The following is a 26268-nucleotide window of genomic DNA, read 5'->3' on the forward strand; positions in this document are numbered from 1 at the left end:
GTTCTTCCTCATGAGGAGTCAGGGTTGTAACGGGGAAGACATTCTTAGCTTTTTTTGCTAATTCAGAACATAGGCCAGATACAAAGGAGAGTGATAAAAACCGTACACTTTATTAACCAAATTCACATGTCACACAGTAACTATTTCAGATACAGTTGGAGTGGATTTGTAGATCTGGTTCAGAGACATTTCCATTTCCTTGCTGTTGGCTGCTTTGCAAGTCTTGTAACAACGAGGACAAACACCCAGACAGCTTCTTCCCACCTTTCTACAGCTTGCCCTGGTCTTGGGGGATGGGTATACCTGCAAAACTCACTGAAACTGAGGGGAGTCATAGGTGCGCCACACTTCTACAAGGCCCCCATGTAACACTGCAGCAAGCTAGAGATGGATTCTGCAGAACTCCAGGGGCAGGGAAGCAGCTGCAGGCAGAAGCAGCATCTGGTGAATTAACTGAGGTTATTTAATATAAATATGAATAATACAATCAGCATAGTGTTCCTTATTTAATTCTACACTGCCACCCAGTTTGCCCTGTGCTGCAGAGCTCCGGAATGAAGATGTAGCAATTGTCAAGAGGAAACTGACACTTTAGGAAGCTGGGTAGGATGAAACTGGAAGGAAGGTAGTTTGCGATTGCAGAACAAGCAGTTTAGCTGGAAGTTTCTTCCTGATTAACTTTCACATCACTGACTAATGACATTTAAACTGCTGTCATTAGATTTCAGAGTGTACATCCATCTGAGCTAAATAAGGTGTTAACTCAGAGCTATTGCTTTGGCTGTCTGTAGACTGAGGCAGACAGCACCGCACCACTTTACACTCAGTTCAGATTAATGTTTTCTTCATAATTAACACCCAGAAACTTAAAAATGAAAGCTTTGATTTGGCTGCATAATTCTGCACTAGGAAAGATTGCAGAAAGTTTTGATGCTGTAGAACAGGGGTCGGCAACCTATGGCATGCGTGCCAAAGGTGGCATGTGAGCTGATTTACAGTGGCACTCTGCTGCCAGTCCCAGGTCCCGGCCCCGCTCAGCCCGCAGCCGGCCTGGATGGACAGAACCCCGGGCCAGCAGCGGGCTGAGCGGGGCCGGCAGCTGGGACCCCACCTGGCAGGGGTGTGCGGACAGAACCCCAGACCGGCAGCAGGCTGAGCCGCTCAGCCCGCTGCTGATCTGGGGTTCCGTCTGCCGGCCCCTGCAAGCCAGCGTCCCGCTCAGCCCACTGCCAGTCTGGGGTTCCGTCTATCAGCCCCTGTAAATATAAAATGTATTAGTGGCACATGAAACCTTAAATTACAGTGCATAAATGAAGATTTGGCACACCATTTCTGAAAGGCTGCTGACCCCTGCTGTAAAAGAAGCTGGGCCCTGCTAGTTACTTATAATAAATGTATTGCTATTAAAGCTAGCATCACCAAAACCCTTTTGCAGTGTCAGGATGCAAGTCCCAAGGGGAGGGGTTTCTGGAGCGAGCTTCCCCCAAGCAGAGATCAGTGCAGAGGCAGCTGCTCAGCACCCTCCAGTAAGGGGTGAATTCTCTTCCAGCATTGCCATCCAGACAGGGAATCTGAAAGAGGTCGCATGCCGAGGTGCAGTGGAAGTCAGCAGCAGAACAGCTGAGGAATGAGGAAGCGTAAATTGATTCCATTGAAATAGAAAGAGCAGCTTAAATCCTGAAAATCCATACTCCTGGTTAAACACGGTACTAGAGTCAGTGCCTTAGCAAGGGAACCTGGACTCCAAAGATTCCTGGCTTCATTAACACTCATTGCTGTTTCTCCAGGGACTCTTACCCTTTATTTTCCCATTCAAGGAAGAGGGGACTGGTTATCTTCAATCACAAGTCACAGCATGCCATGAAGGGATGGGCTTCACCCATCTTGATTTTAGGAGGAAAAACTCTCTTGCCTCCAACAGTTTACAACATAAAGCAGCTTTTGTCTTGGTGTCCCCTGGGAGTTAGTGATCAGGGCTTCAGCCTCCTCCAGTGGCACAGCTGCCTGAAACAGACAGGTGCTTTGACTAGAAGAGGCAATTCCTGCGATGGAAGTTGGGGGCTAGGAGGAGGGGCTGCATTACACAGTGACAAGTCTTTGCACAATGTTAGTCTTCAGAACACTTTACAGACAGTAAGCCTCAAACCCCATGGGAGGTAGGTCAGTATCGTTCCCCATTTTACAGGTGGGGAAACTGAGGCACAACATGGTGAAATGATTTGCCAAAGGCCACAGAGAGAATCTGTTAGAACTGGGGCTGGTACCCAGGCCTGCACACAGACCTCAATTAATAAAGCATCAGGAGCTTTAAATTGGCCCACTGAGATTAGCAGCTCTACCAGTATTCCAATTGGAGCAGTTCCCTGTACTTACAATGCAGAAAGCAGGTTTTTAAAAGTGCAGCCAGTGTACATTAACTCCAAGGTCCAGCTTGGGGACAACCCTTCCAGTCTCATGAGGGGCATTGGTATTTTGGCTCCAGGATCACAAAGCCAGATTTAAACACCATCTTTGCCCATCCGCTATTAAAAGTTGAGGTAATCACAAGTGGCAGGATGTCAGAGGGGGAACATCTAGGCAAGCAGCCCAGGCACACATGTTCATACCAAAGTGAGCATCATGAGGAGTTAAGTGAGACCATCACTGGGGTGAGATCAATTTTTGAGCTAGTTACTTGGAGCTCTGGCCTCTGGCTTTTAGCAGAAGGTCCCAGGGCTTTTCATTTCCTGCAATTAGCACATGGGAGAGTCGGGAGGATCTTCATTCTGCCCTAGCTAGGCAGTCTAGATATGTACGGGTCAGCTGGGGACTGTCCCTTTGCCCTCTTGCCCAGTTGGGGTTCACAGTTCTAACCCAGAAAAGAGGAGAACTCTTGTCATGCAAGAGAAAAATGAAATGCCAAGTCAAGCCAGCTAGCTTGGGGGAGCAGGAGAACCCTTAATATAAGGTCAGTACCTGTGAGCTTTCAACCCCTTAGTTCAAGCCCCCTGGACTCTAAGCCAACCAGGACAACCAAGGCTTCCCAGCTGTTACTGAAACCTCCCCTCTATATCCCCTGGCCAGTTCCTTGCAGGAGAAAGATTTAGGTACTTGGGAATACTAGGGTGTTTTCCCATTCAGTACAGCCACCATTGCCATGTCCTGCCCCAGCAAGTTGTTGAATTCAAGGGTCTCCCTCTAGCTGGCAATAGCACCCAATCTCGGGCTCCCAACCCTCTCCTGCAGAACCGGTATGGCCAGCCATTGTGCAACAGGCATGCAACCACCCCTTGTGTGTGAAGCTCATGCCAGGGAGCAGACACTCCTCACCCTTAAGAAAGTTTGGCCTTTGAGAACAGAAGGGAAGATTAGCTCTGTGCAAGAGACGCACAACACAACCTGGGGGGTGGTGGGGGAGGATGGATTGGCAGGACAGAAAAGGGAGAACCTGAAATTTAGTGATGGGTTCTTGACACTCCTCCAACCCTTTCTCTCTGGCATTCACAGCCTCTCCAGTTCTCTTCCCCCATCCCTCTAAAGACTGCAGAGCAAAGGGCACTCAGGCTTTGGCTGGAAGGCCCAGGGAGCAGCCCCCTCCGAGGCAGATACTGATGCCTCTTCATAGGTCCAACAGCAGAAGTACTGGTAGCAATCAATTTCTTCCCCCCCCAGCTTCATCACACCAGGCCTGTAATGCGCTGGAGAGCCAACAGCCTAGGGAGTAGGAGTCCCAGCAACTCCCAGCTGCACTCCTCCCACTGGTGTTAGTCCCCTTTTGTTTTGCCCCTCCCCTTAAAGTATGCCTCGCAGAAGAAGTGACAGAAGAGCACCAGGTAGCTGAGATACATTATGGACGACCAGAAGAATTGTTCCCAGGAGGTTGAGCAGATGCCATCCTGCATCCAGGAGTATGCCATGATGCTCACTGCTGTGCCCATCACCATCTGCAGGATCTGGGTAACGGTGATCACCATGGCAAATGGGCGTGGCACCCTCAAGCCCGCTGCCCGCACTGTGTAGTAGGAGTACATGAAGGCGTGGACACCGTAATTCATGGTCATGAACCAGCCGCCACCGGCTACCATGTCCTTATAGGCATACCAGGTGTAGAGCAGCACTGTGACGTGGTGGTACCAGTGCAGGAAGATGAGCCGTTGCTTCCGGAGAATGATGAACACCGTGTCACCTTGGGAGACAGACATCACTGGTCAGATAAGGCAAAGCAGCTGATGTGTTTTCAGGATGCAGCGAAGAGATAAATCCATCACCTCACTCAACCCAACCAGAACTTTTATTCAGCCCAGATTATTTCCATGCTCCAAGAGGACAGACAGCCCCTCCCCCTGTCAAACATGCAATGCTGCACTGAGAGAAGTAACACCATACACCTCATGGTACTGATGTTTACCCACCCCTTCTCCCTCCAGGCAAAAAGTTAGTGGCAGGGTCTGGATTTGAATCCTAACTGACAGTCCTGTGTCTTATCCTGAAGTCCTCCTTCCTGCGTAAGTGACCATGCTGGGGGGACTGAGCTAGACTGAGGTTACCTGGGAGGTCACAGGATGGTGCTACACTGTCTGCATTGAGCTGCAGTGGGTCAGAACAAGGGAGACAACTTAGACTGGCTGAATCAGCCCCTCCTGTGAAGGATGGAGCCCTTTAGAGAGTCTGCCAGTAACAAGGGAAGAGATTATAACCACGTCAGATAAAGCAAAGGAGGTTTTACACTCACCCAATTCCGGTACTTTGCTTAGGACAAACATATATGCCCAGAACTTGCTGACGGGGCCATTATAGAAGCCTGGATCACACACAGATCGCTTAAATCCACTGGTGGAGAGGACAAATCCCATGTACCCCCATGTCCTCAGGGTGCCGATGATACTGCAAGAGAGCCATATGAGCATCAAGGGACATGATTAAATCACACAAGGAAGGCTTGACTTCTCCTGTGGAGGGGATGGAATTGGCAGAGTTTCTGTGGGGGGAGAAGTAGGAAGCCTAAGTAATCAGCCTCTTGCCCTGCTGGGTGACGGATACTGCATTTACTCCAGTTACTGATCCTCCTTGTCTTGGGAAGCACAGATTTGAATACCCTGGCTCGCTAGCAGAACTACTTGACCCTACTCAGACAGGGGCAGCCATCCATCCATCCAGCCACAGGTCCCCAGGCAGCTCTGCCAACACATTTCACTCCTGAGCCTGCAGCACCCCCTGCCCAAGTCCTACTCCAAGTTCTTCCAGGGCACCTCAACAGTGAACTACCACACGCTCCGATATTCCAGTCTCTTCTCACCAGCTCTGCTCATACCTCTGAGCTGGAGTTTCAGCACATCGGGACAGGCGTGGGCCTCAAATGAGCAAAGGATACAAAAACCACTACGCATCTGAAGCACAACTGGAAGTCTGAATTAGACAAAGGGAGCCACCAACTCAACTTGCTCATCTCAGCCCCTACAATCAACATGCACAAATGCCATTCTAAAGATTCGCTGCCTAACCCGGTTCCTAGTGTCCATAAGGCACACTGCAGAACTCCATGCACACATGGCATAGAGAGCTATGGGATGTGTGGTTCTGATCTGACTGGAACTCGATGTCACCAGTGCTAGATGGCTGGCTCAGTTTACAGACTGAGAAGTGATCCAAGAGCTTGTGCTGCAGGGCAAACCCCAGCTGGGATCTCAAAAATCCATTTCTTAAAAGCTGCATGGGCTCTGCACTGCTGGCAGGAATCAACACTTGTTTGGGTCTGGAAAGTGATCAGCACAGACTTCGGGGTCTGCTATATGCTAGAAATACTAACTAGATTAGACAGTAAGGAGCCATGTTTTAACCCTGGTAGATACCTAGGCTAAGCCATGGTTCCCCTCTCCTTCTCCACACAGCAAGAAATCGAGAGGTTGACAAATGTATTTAAACAGCAGTTTTTTCCACTTCACACAGAGCTTGTCTAAGCTACAAAAGTTGACAGGGACAGCTAAGCAAGTCCTGAACACGGTTTAGCTGCAAGTGCAGACTAATTGCATTCAGCACCATTTTACGAACTGAAGCTTAGAGGAGGCCTTCGCTAGAGCTTAGTTAAGAATGGATTTTTTCGGTTCAGTGGCCGAAACAAAAAGCAACCCCCCCCCACCCCAAAAATTGTTTTAGAATGAACAAAAAAACTGACACTTTTGTTCTTTCTTGCAAAATGAAAATGGAAAAAAAATCATTTCCAGTCAAATGAAACATTTTGTTTAACCTGGAAATTTTCATTTCTTTATTTAGGGTGTTTTTTTACTCATCTAAAAAGTTTTGAAACAAATCTAGCGACATTTCATAATGAAACAAAGTCAAAGCCTTTCATTTCAAAAGTGTTAGAACAAACCATTTTGACTCAGAAATTTCTTTTTATTCATTCAGTGCTATTTGCTGAATTTGTCTTGCCAGCATCCACCCCAACTAAGGCAATCCTCCCGAGAGCTGAGCCACTTGTGAGCTTTTTCAGGAAAAGGCTAATGTACACAAAGCATTGGAGCCATAACTGCATGGCTGAGTAGGAGAGCTTCTGAATATCACTGGTGTGATGACCAACAGCAGGCTGAAAGCAGTCTGAGTTGATGTAAGCAGTTGTGGTTTTTCCACCTAGAACTGCCTTGTCAGAATGACACCACCAATAAAATGTCACACAAGAGATAAGAAGCGAGGACTGTATCACAGCAACCCTGTGTATGCAGAAAGCCTTGCGTTTGTATACATGATGCCAGGCAATGGCTCCTGGGAAACCAAGACAACAAGAGAAGTGAAGAATATGTGCTCCCTGCCACACCTTCAGCTTCAAGTACTTTGAAAGAGACGCTCATGCAGGCCAAAAAGTACCCCTTAAACTTGTGGGCTGGCTACCCAAAGCTGTCAGTCATTAAAATGGGGATATGGCTTCAGAATGGTTGTGCATGGACTATCAGTGCCAGAGCTTGCATGTGTCAGGACACTGCATAGCAAAGTGTCATTCCAGCTTCCCACATCTTTCCCTACCTCCTCCACCCTTTTGTTGACCACGCAGGCCAGTCAGAATCCAGCATCACTCCCAGCCAGCTCCATCCCCCTCATGCTTCAGCATCTTACACCAATTAACCTCATGAGGATGATGGTCTCACTCTGCCAAACCAGCCAGAGCTGCAGTAAACAGGTGCTGAGAGGAGTGTGAGAAAACTGAAGGATCTTGGCTTGCAGACCTAAATTACAGAGCAAAGCTATGGTTGAGTCATTCTCAGCAGGCTCCTATCAGAGTCCCCACAGAGTTGCCAGCACAGTTTATAGACTACTTAAAGACAAAGAACTGAATCTTTTACGCAGAGACCTTAGATGGAAGATTCTTATCTCACTTTTATGGTCTATGTGTGGCTGAAACTTCAAAAATAATACCTTGTTCACAAAAGAAATGCGTTTAACATAAACCATCCCATCCTTGCTGTTTTGCTATTCAGCTTTTATCCTCACTGCTGCAAAAAAGACCCTTCTCCCCCCATTTTGGGATCACTTCTACAGGGTTAGGAAACAGGGGTGGGGAGGAAGGAAGCTTTTAAAATAAGGACTAAAATTAAAGCCCCATGGCCAGGCTGGGAGTGGGGAATTATCTGTGGTTCAGCAGTTTATCAAAAACCTATTGCCCCTTCTGAGTTAGCATCCCAGGAAGAAATGCCTCCATGTCTCTCTCCAGGGTCAGCTGACATGGTGGGACTCTACGGCTGCCCAGTAACCACCACCAGCAGCAGAATAAAGCGAGAGATGCCGTTCTTACCTGAACAGGGCCAGGCTGAGTGACCACAGGACCAGTGGCTTGCGCAGGTCGTACCCTCTCCGCTGCTTCATGACATGCTGGCCTCCAAAGATCAGCAGCACGTAAGCCAAGGCGAAGGAGAAAGATTTACGCCTGTGAGCGGGGAAGAAGAGTTCTCAGACAGGCTGACACGTGGTATAGCACAGACGTGCCCCCTGCTCCTGGTGGGGCCTTTGCTAGCCCCGACAAGGAGGAATCTAATGGAGCCCTGCACTCCTATAGGTATCTGCTGTTCCCCTAGCTGTAGTCGCGAGGAGCAGGCCTTGACCATAAGTGGAGCTGGTAGAAATACCCTTGGTGAGGGAAGGAAAAGAAAAGGGATCTCTTACATTACGGAGACTTCCACAATGCTGCCCTGCCCCTTCAGATCCCAAGTGAGGGCTCAGCTGGCAAGGATTTTAAGCTGAGAGAACAGGGCAGTTTTATTCATTTACAGATTAGCTCCTTCACTGTAATTTCTGAGGAGGCCACAGTTTCTTGTTTTGTACCAAGAAGCTCTTAGTACATGGAGGAAAGGGACAGCGTTCTACACAGGCAGCACTGGGGGCTGAACCTCACAACAGACTTGGCTGAAAAACATTATTCTGTTGTGCTGTGACGTGTTCTGGCCTTAGCTTCCCAGATTTGGGACCCCATTTTTGATATTCCATTCATATAATGCAGTCTGATTTAAAAAAAAAAGGGGGGGGGGGGGACTGACAATTCACCAGTCTGGACAAAATCCAGTCCCCTATACTGACCATCAGAATACATTTTTGAAGAATTAAATTATCTTTAAAAATCTAAAGAATTATCTCCGTGGGTAACTAGAGTTTCACAAGCCTTTCATCCCAGAGTCCTTTACAAAGCCTATACGAGCTCACACAGCCCCACTGAAATGCAGCCCCAGCAGCACACAGTAATGTAACAGGACAGGAAGCTCCTCTTTGGAACCCCTTCTTCAGGTAGTTGAAGGCTGCTATCAAATCCCCCCTCACTCTTCTCTTCTACAGACTAAATAAGCCCAGTTGCCTCAGTCTCTCCTCCTAAGTCATGTGCTCCAGCCCCCTAATCACTTTTGTTGCCCTCCGCTGGACTCTTTAGAAGAAGGATGTGGAAAAACTGGAGTGTGGGGCCCAAAACTGGACACAGTACTCCAGATGAAGCCTCACCAATGCCCAATAGAGGGGAATGATCACGTCCCTCGATCTGCTGGCAATGCTCCTACTTATACAGCTCAAAATGCCATTGGCCTTTTTGGCAACAAGGGCACACTGTTGACTCATATCCAGCTTCTCGTCCACTGTAACCCCTAGGTCCTTTTCTGCAGAACTGCTGCCTAGCCATTCGGTCCCTAGTCTGTAGCGGTGTATGGGATTCTTCCATCCTAAGTGCAGGACTCTGCACTTGTCCTTGTTGAACCTCAGATTTCTTTTGGACCAATCCTCTAATTTGTCTAGGTCACTTTGTATCCTATCCCTACCCTCCAGAGTATTTACCACTCCTCCCAATTTAGGGTCATCTGCAAACTTACTGAGGGTGCAATCCACACCATCCTCCAGATCGTGAATGATAACAATCATTTGAGAACAACCACCAGAATGTGCACGCTCCGCACAGCCCACTGACTTAACTCTAGCCATCATATGTCATATCCCCATCCAGGGTAAGAACCAAAGCAACCGGGTCCCTCTTCAACCACGCAGGAAGGAGGTCTACATTCCTTTCTCTGATCCTAGGCCAATTCAACCTAGGTCTAACGTTCTTTACATTAGCTAGCTTCCAGGACCCACTGCAATGGGCTTACCAGATTCATGGGCAAAAGAGACATTGCTGCGAGAGAATCCCTGCTCTTTGTCCCAGTATTGTTCGAATTCACACTGCAGTCACAGGGGCACCTGGTCTACATGGACTGAAAATGCCAGATGTTTTACAGAGATGTTCGATGGACGGAGAGAGGCATTCAGAACAAGCCTCTGGGGATACAGTAGAATTATAGTTTGAAATGTGATCCACAGTATACTATAGAGAGGACTGTACTCCTAGGTCAGGAATCTGTATGAATGGTACTTATGCCTGTCATAAATATAAAGGGAAGGGTAAACCCCTTCAAAATCCCTCCTGGCCAGAGGAAAAATCCTCTCACCTGTAAAGGGTTAAGAAGCTAAAGGTAACCTCGCTGGCACCTGACCAAAATGACCAGTGAGGAGACAAGATACTTTCAAAAGCTGGGAGGAGGGAGAGAAACAAAGGATCTGTGTCTGTCTGTATGCTGCTTTTGCCAGGGACAGAACAGGAATGGAGTCTTAGAACTTTTAGTAAGTAATCTAGCTAGGTATGTGTTAGATTATGATTTCTTTAAATGGCTGAGAAAAGAGCTGTGCTGAATAGAATGACTACTCCTGTCTGTGTGTCTTTTTTGTGACTTAAGGTTTTGCCTAGAGGGATTCTCTATGTTTTGAACCTAATTACTCTGTAAGGTATCTACCATCCTGATTTTACAGAGGTGATTCCTTTACTTCTATTAAAAGTCTTCTTGTAAGAAAACTGAATGCTTTTTCATTGTTCTAAGATTCAAGGGTTTGGGTCTGTGGTCACCTATGCAAATTGGTGAGGATTTTTACCAAACCTTCCCCAGGAAGTGGGGTGCAAGGGTTGGGAGGATTTTGGGGGGAAAAGGCGTGTCCAAACTACGTTTCCCAGTAAACCCAGTTAAAGTTTGGTGGTGGCAGTGGAAATTCCAAGGGCAAAGGGTAAAATTAATTTGTACCTTGGAAGTTTTAACCTAAGCTGGTAAAAGTAAGCTTAGGAGGTTTTCATGCAGGTCCCCACATCTGTACCCTAGAGTTCAGAGTGGGGAAGGAACCTTGACAATGCCCTAGGAGAATCTGTACTTCAGTTGAAATTCAGGCTACTGCACAAGACTTTCAACCCCAGAGAATTGAGTCCAAGTTAAACTCTACTTAGTTTAACAGCAAAGAGGTTGCAGGTCTCAGGCTGTGGCCTGGTGGGCAGTATACGCCTGGACTGGAGTAGCAGGGAGACTTGGATGCATGAGCAGAGCTGGCTAGGTAGGAAAAAAGCAGGACATGTTACAGGTCAGGGTTGTGGTATATTGGCAGAGATGTGCTGCCTTCTCCCCAAACAAAACGAGATTAATAGATTAAAGCTAGAAGAGACCGTTATGACCTGACCTTTTGCATACAACAGGCCACAGAACTTCACTGAGAGAGACCTAGCTCAGCAGGTACTGATAGTGACCACCAGTTGCCCGCACTAGGCTTTGCTGTAGCCAGCACCTCCCTTTAAGCACTACATGCTGAAGTTAAAACCAAACAGCATGGCAGAAAATGAAGCTCCCAGCCCACACTAGAGCAGCCCTGCATCATGAAGCCTCCCCTGCCCCACAACTGTATCCAAATCACTGCAAAGGCAGGATTCGGGCAGGGAAGTATCCCTGCACCAGAAAGTGCCAACGCATCCCGAGTAGTAGTAGTGAACCCAGCTCAGCCAGGGTTAAGCTTCCATGATATCCAGTGTTTGCTAAAGAGGCGGCAGCAGGTTGTTTGTACTGATCAAGAACTGGATTAATCCTTCCTTCCTGCTGAGCCTGCACAGGGGTGTGTACCCAGCAAGCACTGGTACTGACAGCTGGTGCCAGAGGCATCGCAGGGGTGAGTCGACATTTCACTGATCTGCAGTGCTGCCAACGGCTCTGTGATTCACGGCTTGCGAGTGGAAGAGAGGGGGCTGAATGGCTGCATTTCATCATCACCCCAAGGGTTCTCTGACAAGACTCTCTGCTCTCGTGAGCTCTGTATCCAAGATGCCAGAGATCCAGCCTGTAATTCAGGAGCACAGGTCTCCACACTCCAGCCATGACACACCCCTCAGCACTATAAACCGCACTGGAATCGGGTTTAACAGAGAAATTCTCCAAACTGTGGTGCAGGGCCCACTGGGCATTTGCTAGTGAAAAGAGCTGGTCACATGGTTCTCACGCCTCTCCTACAACTGCTAAGTTTCATTAGAAGGCATTGAGAAAAATACACTCAATACTTCGATGTTACTTTTCCGCCTAAGCGATCGCAGTTGTCAGAGGCATGCTACATGATGCCAAACGGAAGAGGAAGGTATGCAATATGCTCTGGACCCTGCTATGTGAAAGACAGACAGACAACTCCAGCCACTTCCGCAGAATGGGGAGGCAAGGAAAATGGCAGGTTGTCCCAGCTCATCCTCAAGAGGCCTATCACCCCAGTAAGAAAGGAACTTAAAAATCCCTCACTAACAGGGGAGTGTCAAAGGGTACGGGGACACTGCAAAAATACCCAGTGGCAGTGAGTTTTAGAGCTTGGGTCAGCTGACTCTGGCTCATTCTACAGGGCTAAAAATAGCAGTGTAGACATCCCCCTGGGCTGGAGCTGGGCTCTGTGACCCACCCACTTGCCAGGATCAAGCCCTATCGGGAACATCTACACTGCTATGTTTAGCCCTGTAGCATGAACCCCAGTTCAGTTGACCAGGCTCAGACTTACTGCCACAGATTTTTTTCCTTTTGCAGTGCAGTTGTACCTAGAGGCCAGCTGACTCAGTGAAGAAAATCCCAGTGGGACTAAGGTCATATTTCAGCCACTATCCATGGAACAGTCCAGAAAACACCCCTCTCCACCCTCCACAGGACACCCTAGAGTAAACAGCTACTCCCAGCATTGACTAGTTGTGCATGACGCATGCTAACCTTTGCACCCATCCGTTTCCATTCCTGCCTACGTACTGAACTCCTGCCAAGTGCTGCCAACATGGAAGCTGCAGAGCACAGATGGGGTTGAACACTGGACCCACATCAGCCTGAGCAGCCCCAGCGGAATACTCTGGTAGTGGTTTGTGTGCAACTTCATCTTCAATATCAAGGAGGACTGCTGTATGCAGCGGGCAATCTGGTAACCTCACAGACATGTATGCTGATGAATCAACATAATCCCCTCTCAAGGGACTGTGCTCATTTGCTAGAAGACTTCACACACTCCTCACCCTACTGGAGTGAGACAGGTCTGAGAAACAGTTCAAGCAATACTGTTGCCCACACCAGCTCTAAGGCCCAAGATTCAGCTGACAATTCTCCTGCCTCTCACCCCAAACCTAGCCTCCCAGGCTATTCCAGCTGGGTGTTCAGTCCCATGAGAGCAGTGAAATCCATGGGATCTGGGTTCCACCAAGGATGAACTGGGCCCAACAGGCCCAGAAAGGAGTGTATCTGTGGAGGGTAAGAGTGGACAGAAGTTTCCTATTAAACAGAAGGACCCTTGTGCCAGGGTCAAAAGAGAAGAACGATGCTCCAGTTCCTCAGGAAGCTCAAGTTACATCCACAGAGTTGCAGCCAATATGAAGCTGCTCACACTAACACACGGTAGTAACCATCACTAAGCAGTATTTTAAGCAGCCTGGTGATACTGAAGCCCCCTGTGGCTCTACATAAATATAATACCAAGTGAGCTCAGGGACACATTGTACTAGGCTCTCTACATACTGAGGAGATGGCCCTTGTCCCGGTGAGACAAGAGTGACCAAGGGCAGGCTGGAAGTACTACTAGATACATTTAAGAGATGGGAAACTGAGTCAGATCAAGCAACGTACTTGGTCACGCCTAGTCTGAGGCAGAGCTGTCTTCCCAATTCCTAATCCAGTGCTTTGACCACAAGACCACCTTTCCTGGTTCAGCAGCATTGCCTGGTATCGAGCAGAACCATCAGCCAGTCCCAACACACAGTCAGCCACCAGGAAAGGGGCCTCCTTCACAAGAATACTTATCAGGCACTTTCATTTTATAAGTCTGAATTTGAACTCTAATCCAGCTCTCAGTGCTGGCAGTATAGGGGTGTGAAGCAGATCTCGGACACCAGGGGGTGTATGTGGCACAGCACACTTGGGCCAACCAGCATCTTACCAGTTAAGACAATGCCACATGTTGGACAGCCGTGACCAGGAGGGAGTTAGATTGATTTCTCTCCTACTAGCCACTGCCTCATTTTGAGGAAGTGACGTCTCAAAAGCAGGATGGTAGACAGTTCACGAAGAAGGGCATGTGTTAATTTCACAGGGCAAAGATGCTCTCTCTACTCCAAATGAGCCACTGCCAATGCAAACAACTTAGGCCTGCTATGTCCTAACCAAGCCACCAGTACTACCCCAGTCAGGCCAAGTTGCCATTTGAGCTGTAATTGATAGCTTACAAAATCACAGTAACATAAAGAAAGGTGATCGAGAAGGTATAGAAAAGAGATTGAATATGTATTAACAAAAGAGGGCTGCTGCTCTGACCCAAGGACTCTGCTGAGGTCACAACTTGCAAACAAGAGGAGTTTGAAACCAGAAGTTAGACAAACTTGATGGATTGGAAGTCAGGCTGAACTGGGACTCTAGAGAATGAGAAAGATCATGGGCTCCTGAGGTGTTTGCTTGGGAAATATCCAAAGGCCTCTGCTTTGTTCCAGAACCCTCCAGGTTCACAGGGGAAAGATGGAGCCATCCAGGTGTCAACATGTCAGTGAGGACATTGGACCATCACTGCCGAACCAGTGAGGACCCCAATTTGATTAATGGAATCTTCCACTATTTCTCACCTGGTGCGGAGATCAGCTGTACTGCATGGCATCAGCACAATGGCATGAAGCAGCCTAGCTTGCCCGAGAAAAACCAAAGAAAGAGGCACCTGCCAAAACCTGCCAGGTGAGGGAAGCATGCCAGGGCTCAGAGGTGTTACACACATTGGCCACAATAGGTGCATGAGCTGTCTGTGACTGACTTGTGAATGTCAACAGACAGCCATTCTTCTCCATCCTTCTCTCTTTGGTCTGTTAAAGGCAAGAGTAACTTAATAACAAACAGCGAGTTCAAGGTCCAGCAACAGAATTAACCTTTCCCCCATCCCACACAAGGAGGGCTCTAAGGCCTGGTCTACAGTGGGGGTGGGGGAGCGGAGGAGAAATCGATCTAAGTTATGCAACTTCAGCAACTTAAATAACGTAGCTGAAGTTGATGTACTTAGATCTACTTACAGTGTCTTCACTGCGGTAAGTTGACTGCTGACGCTCTCCTGTTGACTCCACCTGCGCCTCTCACCCTGGTGGAGTACCGGGGTCAATGGGAGAGAGCTCGGTGGTTGATTTATCGCGTCTAGACTAGACGTGATAAATTTACCCCCGCTGGATCAATCACTGCCCATCGATCAAGTGGGTAATGTAGATAAGCCTTAAGGCAGTGGTTTTCAAACTTTTTCCTGGTGATCAAGTTGAAGAAAATTGTTGATGCCAGTGACCCAGTGGAGCTGGGGATGAGGGGTTTGGGAGGGGCTCAGGGCTGGGGCAGAGGGTTGGAGTGCAGGGTGAGGGCTGTGGTCAGGAATGAGGGGTTCAGGGTGTGGGAGGGGGCTCTGGGCTGGGGTGCAGGCTCTGGGGTGGGGCCAGAGATGAGGGCTTTGGGGTGTAGAAGGGGGCTCTGGGTTTGGGGAGGGCTCAGGGCTGGGGTACGTGAATGGGCACAGGGGTGGTGACAGGCTTACCTGCGGCGGCTCCTGGTCAGCAGCGCAGCAGGGGTGCTAAGGGAGGCTTCCTGCCTGTCTTGGCACTGCAGACTGCACTGCACCCTGCAAGTAGCCAACAGCAGGTCCGGTTCTTAGGTGGAGGTGCACAAGTGACTCCATGCAGCTCTTACCCACAGCCACCGCCCCCCTCTACAGGCACTGCCCTCCAGCTGTGTGGAGCCTGTGCTCAGGGTGGGGTCAGCGCACAGAGCCCCATGGCTCCCCCGCCTAGGAGCCGGACCTGCTGCTGACTGCTTTCGGGGCACAGCACAGTGTCAGAACAGGTAGGGACTGGCCTGCCTTAGCTGGGCAGCACCACTGATGGGATTTTTAACAGCCCAGTTGGCAGCGCTGACCAGAGCTGCCATGACCCAGTGCCTTACATTCTGCGACCCAGCACTGGGTCGCGACCTGCAGTTTGAAAACCACTGCTCTAAGGGACTTTGGTAAGAAACTCTAAGATAAGGGATGAATAGACACTCTCTGAAAGAGGACTTTGGTGAGTTTTGCATAAGATTTGTTTGTGAATAACTGTTTAATTTTGATTTCAAAATGCTTGGTTTCATTTTGAATTCTTCCATCTATTCCATTAATAAGCTTAGCTTTGTGATATATCTCTCCCTCTCCCATAGCATTTTTGCCATGGGACTAAGCAAGCGAAGGTTTCTCCACCAAATGTAAACCATGCTTTCATAATTTAACATTGTGTTAATGACGCTGTCACTGCATCCATGACAACCAGCCCATTCATTCCATCAAACGCTTACAACGGTTCACCACAAAGTAATCAAATGCTCTGGCATTTTGAGGAGACACCTCTCTCCAAGAAAGTTTCACTCTGAGCCTCTCCCAATCATGGCCTAAATCCTTCTAAACTGCACTACACCAAGAACAAACAAATTAAGTTTGCTCCAGAGATCGTTACCAACCCTGTATTTCTCAGGAGCTGAAGGAGAGCCTGTGTAAGCTAAAAACCTGGTCTCTCTCACCAACAGAAGTTAGTCCAATAAAAGAGACTACCTGACCCCACCTCTGTCTCTCTCTCCCAACCCATATTTCCATGCTAGGAACCAGGAATGCACAATAGATGTCCAAATGGAAACAGGGTGTGGTCTATTCTTTTAGAATTAGCATTCCCAAAGAGCAAGCCACTATTTTTACCCCAGGCTCAGGGAGAGATTTTGAAAGGGGGAGAGTGTGTGCTGTGGGTATTTGTCATCTAATCTCAGCATGCAGAAGAAATATTTATGAAGTTCAATACAACTCAGATGTTTTAAGTTCTGGTGTCAAATTAGCCAAACCAAAACCCTGGATGCAAACCACTTCAGGTCTTTGGGGGCTTAGAATCCTGACAAATCTTGTGGCTCAGTGCAAATCTTAGCAGGCCAGGAAAAGCCTATTGGCTGCCAGCCCAGAAATACCAAGCGTGGACAAATCAAATGCAGCTGCAACCTGTCACCCCACATGAGAAGATCCTGGTTACGTCAATTTGCATGTGGCTGAACTGAAGATGCAAATGAAACATGGCCTCCTAGTTCTACTCAAGTTTCCCTGTAAATTCCAACTGCAGAAGTGAATGGATTTCCCTGTTTCATGGTGTAACTCCTCCTCTGGCCGGTTACATTGCTACCGTACTACCCCACGAGGCTAGCAGCATACAGGCTCTTCCTGTTATGAGGCATGGCATGGGGTGACGCTGCTGTTCAGCGGCATGTGTGAGAAAGAGTCAGGAGAGCAGTTTTCATTTTCAGCCTCAAGCTGGATGTGCTTATCAGTTGACACATCGGAGTTTTAAGTACAGATTAGTCCAGCAATTTTCCCTTAGGAAAGGGACAAAAATGACTTCATGACACACCCTTGCCACAAGAAAAAAAAATATAGCACCATGTTTTCTTGTCAGACATATAGGTTATCCTATACCACATTACCTCAGTAGAAGTTTCCTAGCATGCAGAAAACTTTGTAATCTTGGGAAGACACTTTCAGGAAGTATAACAGTGCTGTGTGGAATCAGCAGCTGTTCCAAGCAGGCGACATCCCTCTCCCACACACTACCCTCAACTCCCAGAATAGTCGATTGTACATTGTTCCAGTCCTCTGAAATACCAATATACCATAACCACCCCATGCAATCGCTTACCTCCAAACCTGCAGGCCACCGAGCTCTGTAAACTAAACATTGGCAATGCCCACTAAACCCTGCCTGTGTCTGAGGCAAAGCCCCCAGATCCAGATTCATTTTATTAGAGAAGATCTGGGGCCATAATTTTTAGAATACCTTAAATAACAGGCAAGACCTCGGTGATTGTTTTACATGTTCTACCTAAAGGGTCACCTGAGCAAGGCTATTCAAAAAGCCAGAGAGCAATCACAGTAAGTCCAAGTATGATGCAGGAAGCTTCTCTCCAAATACAGTTCTACCACCCCATCCCTAAATTCTGACCTACAGCAGCCCCTCCTGTTCCAGTCTTGGGGACAACCCTGGTCAAGGGCAAGCCCCTACATACAGAACTCAGGACCTCACACATAGAGGGACTATAATAGAAGGCTCTTTAAAGGTTATTTGTAACTGTTTTGTTTCAAGCTGCTGCTCTTCACCCTAAAATCTTTCTGCACTCAGTGAATGCAGATTTGGTTAAGCAATCTCTGTACACTAGGTAAAATGGCTGAGTCATTATCACTATTATTGCTACTCTAAAGGTGCTACTTAGGGTACGTCTATACAGGGATAAAAGACCCACAGCAAGGCTGGCAGCTGGCCTGGGTCAGCTAACTCAGGACTAAAAATCGCTGTGTAGACGTTCTTTTTACAATGTATGTTTGTGTCAAGGGAAGAAAGAGAATTCAAACAAGAATTGAGTATAAAGATGCTGCTCTCGAACATCTCCTTTGAGACACAGAAAACAATTGCACATTGAATGATGTTTTATGAAATCTAGCAATTGTTCACTAATCTTGTACAATGGGTTTCACTATTCAAACCAGTAGCATAAGAAGTTTAATTCTTGGCTCTCAAAAGGACCTCAGAGGCATAGGTTTATGAAGGTGTTGAATATGAAACTTTCACCAGCAATTTTAACTCTAAATTCATACTGAAGTAAACAGGGTAGTTAACCTAGTTTTATTTCAGGACAGTTGCTCTATTAACTGAGTTGCATCTTCTTCTGGAAGGCTATATGGATTTGGCTTTTGTATCTGCTCAGTTGTTCATTCAGATTATAGTTTTGTTTCCTATTTTACAACCTAGCACCTCTTTCCCAAAAGATTGACAGAAGCTACAGATGCACATTCTTCTGAGTTGGGGTCACAGATTATAAAGCCAGAAAGGACCACTGTATTAGTCTGACCCCCTGCATAACCAGCCTCTTACAGGACTTCCCCGATTAATTCTCATTTGAACTAGAGGAGCAGATCTCTTAGAAAAGACCCACTCCAGTGACGGAGAATCCACCAGGAGACCCTTGGTAAATTGGTCCAGTGGTGGATTACCCTCACTATTAAAATCTGTGCCTCTGAACGTCACGTCCAGCTACCAGCCTTGCTTACATGAGGCCTCAGCTTCATGGAGCATCGCCGGGCTGACGCTAGGGTTTGCGCCCCTTTCTGCCTGCACGGGGCGCTCCGGCCACTCGCTCGCTTTAGCGCTGCTCGGCGTAGCAGACGGGTCCCCGGTGCTGCACCGCAGGCTCCAGTCCAAGGTACTGCCCAGCCCGACCAACCCCACCCCAGCCCCGTGCCCCCCCGGCAGCGCTCACCAGTTCTCCCGCATCCACTGGATCGCCTGCAGCTCGTCAAAGCGCCGCTCGAAGTCGTACTCCTGCGGGCGGGGCAGCGCGGAGAGGTTGGCGCCCAGCAGCTCCATGCTGGAGAGGCTCGGGGCCGGGCCCTGCAGGAGCAGGGGGGTCAGGGCCGGGGCAGGTCGCACCGGGCCCTGCAGAGGGAGGCGGGCGCGTCAGCGCCCAGCCGGCGCGGGAGGAGAAAGAGCCGCCGGCGGCACCGCGGAGCAGGAACCCCCAGCCGCAGCCAGGCTACAGGTGACGCGCTCCCGCCGCCAGCTCAGCCAATTGATACAGCTTAGACCCCGCCCCACCTGCAGTCGCGCGAGCGGCCCCGCCTACCTACCTCATGACTGACAGGCGGCTGCGCCCCCGCCGCCGCCGCCTGGGTCCAGGCTGCCTCTCCCTTTCCGCCCCGGCACAAGGCTGCAGCCTGGTCCTTCCTCCGCCCCCGCCCCAGGCCCGGCCGCGCTGCTCCTCTGAGACACCCAGCCCTGCCACCCGCAGAGCCGGACCCGGACCCCACACCGGGCACTGGCAGCAGGAAGCTCGCAGCCTACTTATCTGTGGCCTCCCCCAAACTGCTGCTGGCAATTACTGTCTAAATCAGAGGGGCCAGAGTCCTTGGCCCTGTAAAGGTGATTTCCCTTCAGTTACACTAGTACAAGGCCTTTATCCTCAGAAGCCCCAGCCCCTGGAAGGTAGCCATCAGCTCCCCCACCCAGTACCTGATACCCTCTCTGACCCAGGTTGCCCTTTCTCTAGCCACCCCCACTGTCTCATTAACATGCACTCCCTTTCAGAGGGCCTGGTAACTCCAGTGATTGCATTAGTTGATCCAACAATGTATCATCCAAACAATATATATAGCATATGGATGAGGATTAGGAAGAAATTTACCCCACAGGCACTTAGAGACCAGTTGTCTGCTATGGGCTGTTTTGCGCCTTACTCTAAAGCATTTGGTCCTTGCCACCCCCAGAGACCAGACAGACCCCTGGACTAATCAGTCTGGCAGTTCATATATTTGAAAACAATGACCATAAGCAAGATTCTTGGAACACAATGTGCACACTACATCACCAGTCATGTTACCTTTTCTGCATCCTAAACCCCATACGTTGTGTGTTTGCTATTTTGAATAAGCTCTCAAGCGTAAGGACCATGTCTTCACACTTGTCAGAAGGGTGTCCTCCTCTTGGTGCAACACAAATAAGGCTCACAGCACTGAACAGGTTTGCACTAAACTGACTGATCATCAAACGCAAGAAGCAGAATGATGTAGAAACAATTATACAAAAGGTCAGTGTAGGGCCGTCCCTAGATATTTTGGTGCCCTACACAGCCCCCTCCCCCCGTGGGAAACCGCCCCCCAACACGAGCTGGCAGAGCAGAGCGGGCTGGGGCTGGGTGACGGGTTGCTCCATTTCCTGCTGCCCGGCGATTGAAGAGTGGGCACGACCCTGCACTCATGGGGCGGCGGGAAGTGGAGTGACCTGGCCCCAGCCTGCTCCACTCTGCTCCCCTTGCCCCAGCCTTGGGACTTGGGGGGCAGGCGGGAACCGCCCCCCAGCTCTCACTGGTGGCACGGCTAGGAGCCAGGGGAGCGGAGCGGGCTGGGGCCAGGTCGCTTCACTTACCGCCGCCCGGTGTGTGCAGGGCACACCTGACTCCTGCTGCTGTCCCCTGGGATGTAGCTCAGGGGAAGGGGTGGAGTCGGGGCTTTGGGGAAGGGGCAGGGCAGGGGCGGGAAGAGGCAGGGTGGGGGCGGAGCAGGGGCAGGGGCTTTGGGAAAGAGGTGGAGCAGGGGCCAGGGCAGCTTTCCTGGCTGGCTCAGCCAGCTGGGGGATTGGGCTGGCCCCTGGAGCAGCATGCAGCTGCATAGGGCACCAGGAAATCTGGGGCAATTTGGTGCCCCAAATTTTCTGGTGCCCTACACAGCTGCGTAGTTTGCGTATGGGTAAGGATGGCCCTGGGTCAGTGAGTTGCAGAGACAGACTGGGGCTAAGCTAGCTCAGCATTCCAGCATCTAGAGCAGTGGTTTCAAACTGCGGGTCATGACCCAATACTGGGTTGCAGAATGCAAGGCACTGGGTCATGGCAGCTCTGGTCAGCACCACCGACAAAGCCATTAAAAGTCCCGTCCGCGGTGCTACCTGGCTAAGGCAGGCTAGTCCCTCCCAGTTCCGACTCTCCGGTGTGCCCCAGAAGCGGCCAGCGGCAGGTCCGGCTCCTAGGCAGGGGGAGCCAGGAGGCTCCACATGTTGCCCTGGCCCTGAGCACGAGCTCCGCACTCCCATTGGGTGGTTTCTGGCCAATGGGAGCTGGGGGGGGCAGTGCCTGCAGGCAAGAGCCATGCGGAGCTGCTTGCGTGCCTCTGCCTAGGAGCTGGACCTGCTGCTGGCCACATCTGTGACGCAGTGTGGTCCACAGTGCTAAGACAGGCGGGAAGCCTGCCTCTGCATCCCGACTGTGCCACTGACCGGTAGCTGCCAGGGCCAAGCCCACACCCCAGCCCCAGCTCTGAGCCCCCCACTCAAGTCCGGAGCCCCTTCCTGCACCCCAAACCTCTCATCCCTGGCCCCAACCCAGAGCCTGCACCCCAAGCCCAGACCCCTGACCCCCTCCCACACCCTAACCCTCTGCCCCAGTTCTCAGCTCCCCCAAAACTGGAGCCCCCTCCTGTACCCAAAACCCCTCATCCCCAGCCCCACCCCAGAGCCTGCACCCCCAGCCCAGAGCCCTGGCCCCCTCCCGCACCCCAACCCCCAGCCCTGAGTCCCCCAAACCCAGAGCCTCCTCCTGCACCCCAAACCCCTCATCCCAGCTCCACCCTGGAGCCCTGACCCCCTCCTGCACCCCCAACCCCCTGCCTCAGCCCAGAGCCCCCTCCCACAAACTCCTCATTCCCAGCTTCATTGGGTCGTGGGCATCAACAATTTTCTTCAACTGGGTTGCCAGAAAAAAAGTTTGAAAACCACTGATCTAGACTACTTTGGTGGTATGTGCTTTAGAAGTGCTTACAAACATACTACTGGTTGAAATGCAGGGATTTTCAGACTACATCTCGCTTGGTTTCCAGCTGGGTCAGGAAGACTCTAGGTTAGCGTTTAAAGAGCTGTATTTCACAAACTGTAGCCTGAAACCTTGGAACCTTCTTTTTTAGAGCTTTCCTTGTCTGTGTCCCTGTGTGCACTGCACTCCTGTCATCTGCCAGGCATGCTTGACAAGGTTGTACTGTGATTGGGAATACAATAGGCAGAGACCAAGATAAGAATATTCTGCACCAAGCCAGCCAGTTAGACTTGTGTAACTTGTGCTACAAGCATCACCTGGCCAACCGCATGACTGAAATTATTTCTTTTCTCGTATAAGAACCTTTCCTTCATCAAAACTCTTATTCGTAACATACCACATAGCTCTCATTCCTTAGAGGTCACTACCCTCAGCAACTCCTGTGACTGGCTATCACTAAATACAGTAAGCCTCTATTTATACCTTACCACAATCAAAAACTAGAAGATTCCTGAAGGGACACACCAGTTGTATTCTGCACCATCACCCCTCTTTACACATTAATTGCTTTTTCATATCCTCTACCTAGGCTTCCACCTCTACCGTCCCTCTCTGTGTTGCCTTCCTTTGGATGTTTTTGTTTTCATTTAGAACACAGGTTCTCAACTTGCTGTCTTAATGGTTAGGTGATGGGGTGGGCAGAATTCTTTTATTGCTGCCACATGGGGTCTCAGTGTGCAGGAGGCAGAAAACCATTGACTGAACTATCCTCTTCAGGGCAAGGAATCCTTCCTTATCTGTATCCTAGAGCACTATGCACATCTATAGTGCTAGGCAATTATTTTATACTAGTGAAGTCCTAAGAGTTGAGTGAAGCTGGATAATCTTGCCATTGTTCTAGATCAGGGGTGGGCAAACTTTTTGGCCCGAGGGCCACATCGGGGTTACGAAACTTTATGAAGGGCCGGGTAGCGAAGGCTGTGCCTCCCCAAACAGTCTGGACCCCACCCCCTATCCGTCCTCTCCTACTTCCCACCCCCTGACTGCCCCCCTCAAAACCCCCGACCCAGCCAACCCTCCCCCAGCTCCTTGGCCCCTGACTGCCCCCTCCCAGGGCCCCTGCCCCTATCTGCCCCCCGTGACCCCACCCCCTATCCAACCCCCCTGCTCCCTGTCCCCTGACTGCCTGACCCCTATCCACATACCCACCCCTAAACACCCCCCAGAACCCCACCCCCTATCCAACCCCCCTGCTCTCCATCCCCTGACTGCCCCCCGAACCTCATCCTTATCCAGTTGCCCCCTGCTCCCTGTCTCCTGACTGCCCCCCGGGATCCCCTACCCAACCCCTCCCCACCTCCTTACCATGCCACTCAGAGCGGCAGGAGCTCGCAGCTATGCCACCACCCTGCGCAGCATGAGCAGTGGGCCAGAGCACCAGCGGCACAGCACGCTGAGACTGTGGGGCAAGGGGAACAGCAGGGGATGGGCCGGGGGGCTAGTCTCCCTGGCTGGGAGCTCAGGGGCTGGGCAGGACGGTCCCGTGGGCCGTAGTTTGCCCACCTCTGTTCTAGATGCTCAGTAAGGGCATGTTCTGATCACCGCTGATACATCAGCCAGTGGAGTTAGCTTGGTAGAAAAGCTCCAATAAGGAGTGGCTGTAGGATGAATTAAAAGGAGAGAGAGAGAGAGAGAGAGATTATGGAAGATATGGGAGCATTGTACAAATGCATGGTATAGCCTCACCTTGGACATAGTCCAATTTGGTCACCTCATCACATGAGGCTATATCAGAGAGTACAGGTTCAGAGAAGGGCCCCAAAAATGGTTACTCAGGGAGGGCTTTTAAAAGCTGCCGACTGCTCACCTTACTTAGCCATGCAGTCTGTTGGAATTCAGTGGCCCTGTTGAGTAACGGAAGGCAGGATTTGTCCATAGGTCAGTTTACTTTAGCAAGAGTAAAAGCAGATGACAAGTGTATGAAATCACAAAACAGTACATAACAGACATTATCTGTGCTTCTATTTACCATGTCCCATTGCACAAGGCCATGATGAAACCAAAAGACAACAATTTTAAAAGGTAATAAAGCAAATTATTTAATCCAGCCTGTAATTAACCTGGGCAACACACTGGTGAATGATACTGAGGCAAATAGCTTGGCAAGATTGAAAATGGTTTAGGTCTTGTTTCAGCATAACCCAGTGAATATCTCTAGTAATCCAAGTTAATCTCCACAGATCGCTGATATTTCCCCCTGCATCACAGGGAGTTTGACCAGGACACTCAATAGTCACTCAGAAGCACAGGGTGTGGAGGGGTGGATGTGAGGAGAAAGCATTCTCCTAATGTCAGGACAGTGCCAGGCTAAAGCCTCTGTCACAGCTCAGGGCATCTGCACCTGTCATCTCCCTCTGTGGTCCAGCAAGGGCACCCACGCTCTGGCTTCCAGCTCCTGTGGCCATCCCCTCTCTTGGGTGGAGAGGTCTATCTCTCCACTTCTGACCATGGTCCTTCCAGGTTGAGCAGCTCATTGCCTTCACTGTGTTACTCCTAGCAGAGACAGGCTGCCTACCGAGGTCTGCTTGCTCTCACTCCTCAGATGCAGTACACAGTGTAACTGCCCATAGCTATAGTAACCACACAGCACTTCCTATGCAAGCCTATTTTATTCTTAAGCATGGGCAGCGTGTGAGCCATCTGTTGGGGGAGGTTAGCCCCCGGCCCTGCCCCTTCTATCTGAGGCTCCACCACCCCTCTGCCCCCTCCTCTGCCCCTTCCACTCCCCTCTCCAACGGGAGCCCCTCCGCCCTCCTTCCCCCCCTGGGGCCACCAGCCCCGCCACCCCAGCCCTTGGCTGCCCCACCCAAGCACCCCCAGCTCTAGAGCACCGGGCACTGCCCATGGCCTCAGCGCCTCCAGCCCCTCAGCCCACCAAGTACCACAGCCTCCCCATGCACCGGGCGGCATGGCCCCAGTGCTCTCAGGACCCCTGAACGGCCCCAAACATTACAAACAATAGAAGAACCTGTATGCATGCTAATAAGCTTACCAGAGATCACACCAACCCTAATACAGGCTCTGGCAGGAGCAGTCTTCAAGACCCGCTCCCCCAGGGGTTTTCTTGTAGTTTCAAGTTAAAGCACCAATCTTATAGTGCCTCAGCAGGCCAAGTCCTTCCAGGGAGCCTGCCCATTTGCCGGCTCCGGAAGGCGGCACTGAGCCTGTTTAAAGCAAATCTATTTAACCACAAATCCTTTGTCTGTTGGTCCCTGGAGAATCCAGTTTGATCTAGTATATGCAAACTTCTCCAGGGATTGGCTTCAAAGAGCTGTTAATTGGAGGAATTACATTAGCATACCCAAAATTACATATAATCTCACAATAACAAAATTGCATTTTTGATACCATGAACCCCAAAGGCGTTGAACTCAATTCAACGGTGTTTATCTTAATTCCATAAGGTTTGTCCAGGATATTGTCATAACAGCCTCTTTGAAGGGAATGTATTAAGACAGTTGCCTATAAGTACATGCATGTCAGATCTGCAGTTCTGTGCAGCTGCTGGTAGAAGCCCAGAAGAAAAGCATACCTGGAACTCAGCCTGATGCTCCTGAGACCAGATCTGAAGCCTTTAGCTCTAAGCTTTTTTGCAGGGATCAGTTCCTGGGCTCAGGTTAGCAGAGGGGAGATCCTGTATTCAGGAGCAGATTGGTGTGTTTTGCTTCCCTTGAGAGCCATTGCTTCTGAAATAGAGGCCACTGCTATGAAACAAAGATGAAAGGGAAAAGGAGAGTGGGGAGAACTCCAGGGCACAGGTAGAGGGAGGAAGGAATGTCATGAGGTCACTATCCCAGATCAACCCTCAGTACCTGTAGGGACAGAAGAGATTAGCAGGTTTTCCCCAAACAAGACAGCAAGCTGTCTGGGGGAGGGTTGTGGGGTCTTTTGAGGTCTATATTTTCAGCAATATAGACACTGGGGTTGTGCTTGTCCTTATTTCAGCAATAAGAACAGTGTCCCCTCATCGTGGGTGTGATTTGTTTACGTGCAGGTGCATGTCACCAATACAACATTATTGTTGATGATGTGTCAGAAGCAGTGAGTGGGGCTG

At 50.0% G+C, this 26268-nt stretch overlaps 1 protein-coding gene across 4 annotated transcripts; it reads right to left on the reverse strand.

Annotated features, from left to right (window-relative positions):
• Nucleotides 1-90: 90 nt before the first annotated feature.
• On the reverse strand, nucleotides 91-19461 carry ELOVL3 (ELOVL fatty acid elongase 3). Of its 4 annotated transcripts, none has more exons than XM_043551772.1 (6): nucleotides 19283-19426; nucleotides 19119-19247; nucleotides 15343-15426; nucleotides 7763-7894; nucleotides 4712-4863; nucleotides 91-4165 (listed from the first exon to the last, which is right to left on the reverse strand). In XM_043551772.1, exons 2-6 carry the CDS (start codon nucleotides 19223-19225, stop codon nucleotides 3744-3746), a joined length of 897 nt encoding a protein of 298 aa, XP_043407707.1. In that variant the 5' UTR covers nucleotides 19226-19247; nucleotides 19283-19426; the 3' UTR covers nucleotides 91-3743. The 4 variants fall into 4 exon arrangements, with proteins under 4 accessions (XP_043407707.1, XP_043407706.1, XP_027679283.2 ...); XM_043551773.1 differs by having other exon boundaries at nucleotides 1181-1620; nucleotides 4081-4165; nucleotides 19119-19432; XM_043551771.1 differs by having other exon boundaries at nucleotides 19119-19429.
• Nucleotides 19462-26268: the final 6807 nt, after the last annotated feature.

The sequence above is a fragment of the Chelonia mydas genome, chromosome 7 (genome assembly GCF_015237465.2).
Source record: "Chelonia mydas isolate rCheMyd1 chromosome 7, rCheMyd1.pri.v2, whole genome shotgun sequence".
Classification (NCBI taxonomy): domain Eukaryota; kingdom Metazoa; phylum Chordata; order Testudines; family Cheloniidae; genus Chelonia; species Chelonia mydas.